Source organism: Seriola lalandi, unplaced genomic scaffold (genome assembly GCF_002814215.2).
Source record: "Seriola lalandi dorsalis isolate HSWRI2012SDOR001 ecotype SW California unplaced genomic scaffold, Sedor1 jcf7180002052516, whole genome shotgun sequence".
Classification (NCBI taxonomy): domain Eukaryota; kingdom Metazoa; phylum Chordata; class Actinopteri; order Carangiformes; family Carangidae; genus Seriola; species Seriola lalandi.
In genome coordinates this window covers 1-2,424 of record NW_019523069.1, presented here as the reverse complement: position 1 = coordinate 2,424, position 2,424 = coordinate 1, and the positions used below count along the sequence as shown (strand labels likewise).

The following is a 2,424-nucleotide window of genomic DNA, read 5'->3' as shown; positions in this document are numbered from 1 at the left end:
AGAGAGCCAATCAAGATTGTCCTGATTCCAGTGGGAACAGAAACACAGAGTTGGTTTATCTTGAACTTTGTGAACTTTAAACAAACCGGAGGGAAAAGTGACGACGTCTCTACAACAAGTCTTTAACGAATTCCCCAGACAGAAAAACAGGAAAAACGAATCACAACACTGTCAGCAGCCGATTGGTGAGAAAACAGCTGTTCAATCAGAGCAGAGGATCACATGACTGCACCCAGACGTCCCTTCATGTCTGTTCAGGATGGACGTTTGTTCTCAGAGTGACGAGGACGCTCTTTGTCTCGTCAGAAACATGAAATCAATTCGTTCTCAAATGTTCGTCTTTCATTTGTTATAAACTAAAAGTAAGAAACAGATTCTGATTGGACGAGACGATCAGGAGAGCTGGTAGATGTTCTTCATCATCAGCTCCTTCTCCTCCTCTTCATCATCACGGAGCTCTGAGAAGATCAGGGCAGGAGTACAGTCAGGTTTACAGGTAAACTGTCTCTTAGCAACAACTGATGTCATCCTGGGTTATTACCTCTCTGCTCCTGCTCTTCTTCTTCTCCTCTCTTCAGTGTTTCTCCTCCTCCTATGACCTCCTCCTCCTCCTCCTCTTCCTCTCTGCACTCGTCAATGTTCCTGTACGTCGACTGTTGAGAGAAGAAGAGAGACGATGTGTTCAGGTACCAACTGTTGAACTCACTTCTACTGTGGGTTTAAAACAGCAGCCTGCCAGTCAGAGCTGATTGGACCTCACCTGATGGGTGTGACGTGGCGACGTGTCATTGGTGGAGGGGAGGAGCCCATTGACGAGCTGACCAATGGTTTTGAAGGTTGGTCTGTCGGTGGGCTCCAGACTCCAGCAGAGAGTCATCAGCTGATACCTGCGAGGACAGGTGTGTTAGATTCAACACAACTTTATTTACACCGACATGAACCTGTTTGTCCACTTACATCTCTGCTGGAGCAAAGTCTGGCCGAGCCATGTGACCGCCATCCATGATCATCTTGTAGAAGTTGGTATCCACGGCAACATTGGGATACGGACTCTTACCTGAGCAGGTAAACACAGAAACAGTCAGAGGTGAGAAACGTCCCAATCAAGACATTTGAATTAATCAGAACATGATGTCATGCTGATGTTGTCTCCATGGTAACACACAGAGGAATAAACCTGAAACATTTCTACCTGATAACTAGGACCACAGAAGTGTTTAATGCCACAATCAATAATCAATATTTATCAAGATCAGAGCTGTAATGTTACTGATTGTCAAGCGTTGCCATGGTTACCCAGAGAGAAGATCTCCCACAGTAAGACTCCATACGACCAGACGTCGCTCTGCACAGTGTAAACACACTGAAAGATGCTCTCAGGAGCCATCCACTTCACCGGGAGGCGGGCCTTCAAAATAAAACACACAGAAATGTGTCTTATTTTGTCAACGGAGTGATGAACATTTAATACCCTGCAGACGTCTGAACAGGTAACAGTGTTGTTGTTTACTCTGACAGGTAATAGTGTTGTTGTTGTTTACTCTAACAGGTAACAGCTTTGTTGTTGTTGTTTACTCTACAAGGTAACAGCTTTGTTGTTGTTGTTGTTGTTTTTTACTCTAACAGGTAACAGCTTTGTTGTTGTTGTTTTTTACTCTAACAGGTAACAGCTTTGTTGTTGTTGTTGTTGTTTACTCTAACAGGTAACAGCTTTGTTGTTGTTGTTGTTTACTCTAACAGGTAACAGCTTTGTTGTTGTTGTTGTTTACTCTAACAGGTAACAGCTTTGTTGTTGTTGTTGTTGTTGTTTACTCTAACAGGTAACAGCTTTGTTGTTGTTGTTGTTGTTTTTTACTCTAACAGGTAATAGCTTTGTTGTTGTTGTTGTTTACTCTAACAGGTAACAGCTTTGTTGTTGTTGTTGTTGTTGTTTACTCTAACAGGTAACAGTGTAGCGTTGGAACACTGACGTTTCCTTGAACGATGTAGCTGTCGTCGTTGCGAATGTCTCGAGCCAAACCAAAGTCACAGATCTTTGCAACACGACGATCAGTCAGCAGGACGTTTCTCGCCGCCACGTCTCTGTGGATACACTGACAGAGAGGCAGACAGGTGACAGACAGGTGACAGACAGGTGACAGACAGGTGACAGACAGGTGACAGAGAGAGACTTTTTTCAAAAGATTTTACTGCTGATATAATGAGAACACTCAGCATGTTACTGTACTTGTGCTGGTATTTTGATGACGGCCATTCTCTCACATCGTAGTGAGGATTTTTCTTTTCTACATTGAGAAGACTTGTCTACATTGAAGGACTTTTCTACATTGTGAGGACATTTCGACATTGAGGGGACTTTTCGACATTGAGGGGACTTTTCGACATTGAGGGGACTTTTCGACATTGAGGGGACTTTTCGACATT

At 43.5% G+C, this 2,424-nt stretch overlaps 1 protein-coding gene across 1 annotated transcript; it reads right to left on the bottom strand.

Moving 5' to 3' along the window:
- Window positions 1-10: 10 nt before the first annotated feature.
- On the bottom strand, window positions 11-2,103 carry LOC111650610 (macrophage colony-stimulating factor 1 receptor 2-like). Its single transcript, XM_023400525.2, has 6 exons — window positions 1,971-2,103; window positions 1,297-1,408; window positions 958-1,057; window positions 761-887; window positions 542-653; window positions 11-458 (listed from the first exon to the last, which is right to left on the bottom strand). Exons 2-6 carry the CDS (start codon window positions 1,385-1,387, stop codon window positions 394-396), a joined length of 495 nt encoding a protein of 164 aa, XP_023256293.2. The 5' UTR covers window positions 1,388-1,408; window positions 1,971-2,103; the 3' UTR covers window positions 11-393.
- Between the last annotated feature and the right edge of the window lie 321 nt (window positions 2,104-2,424).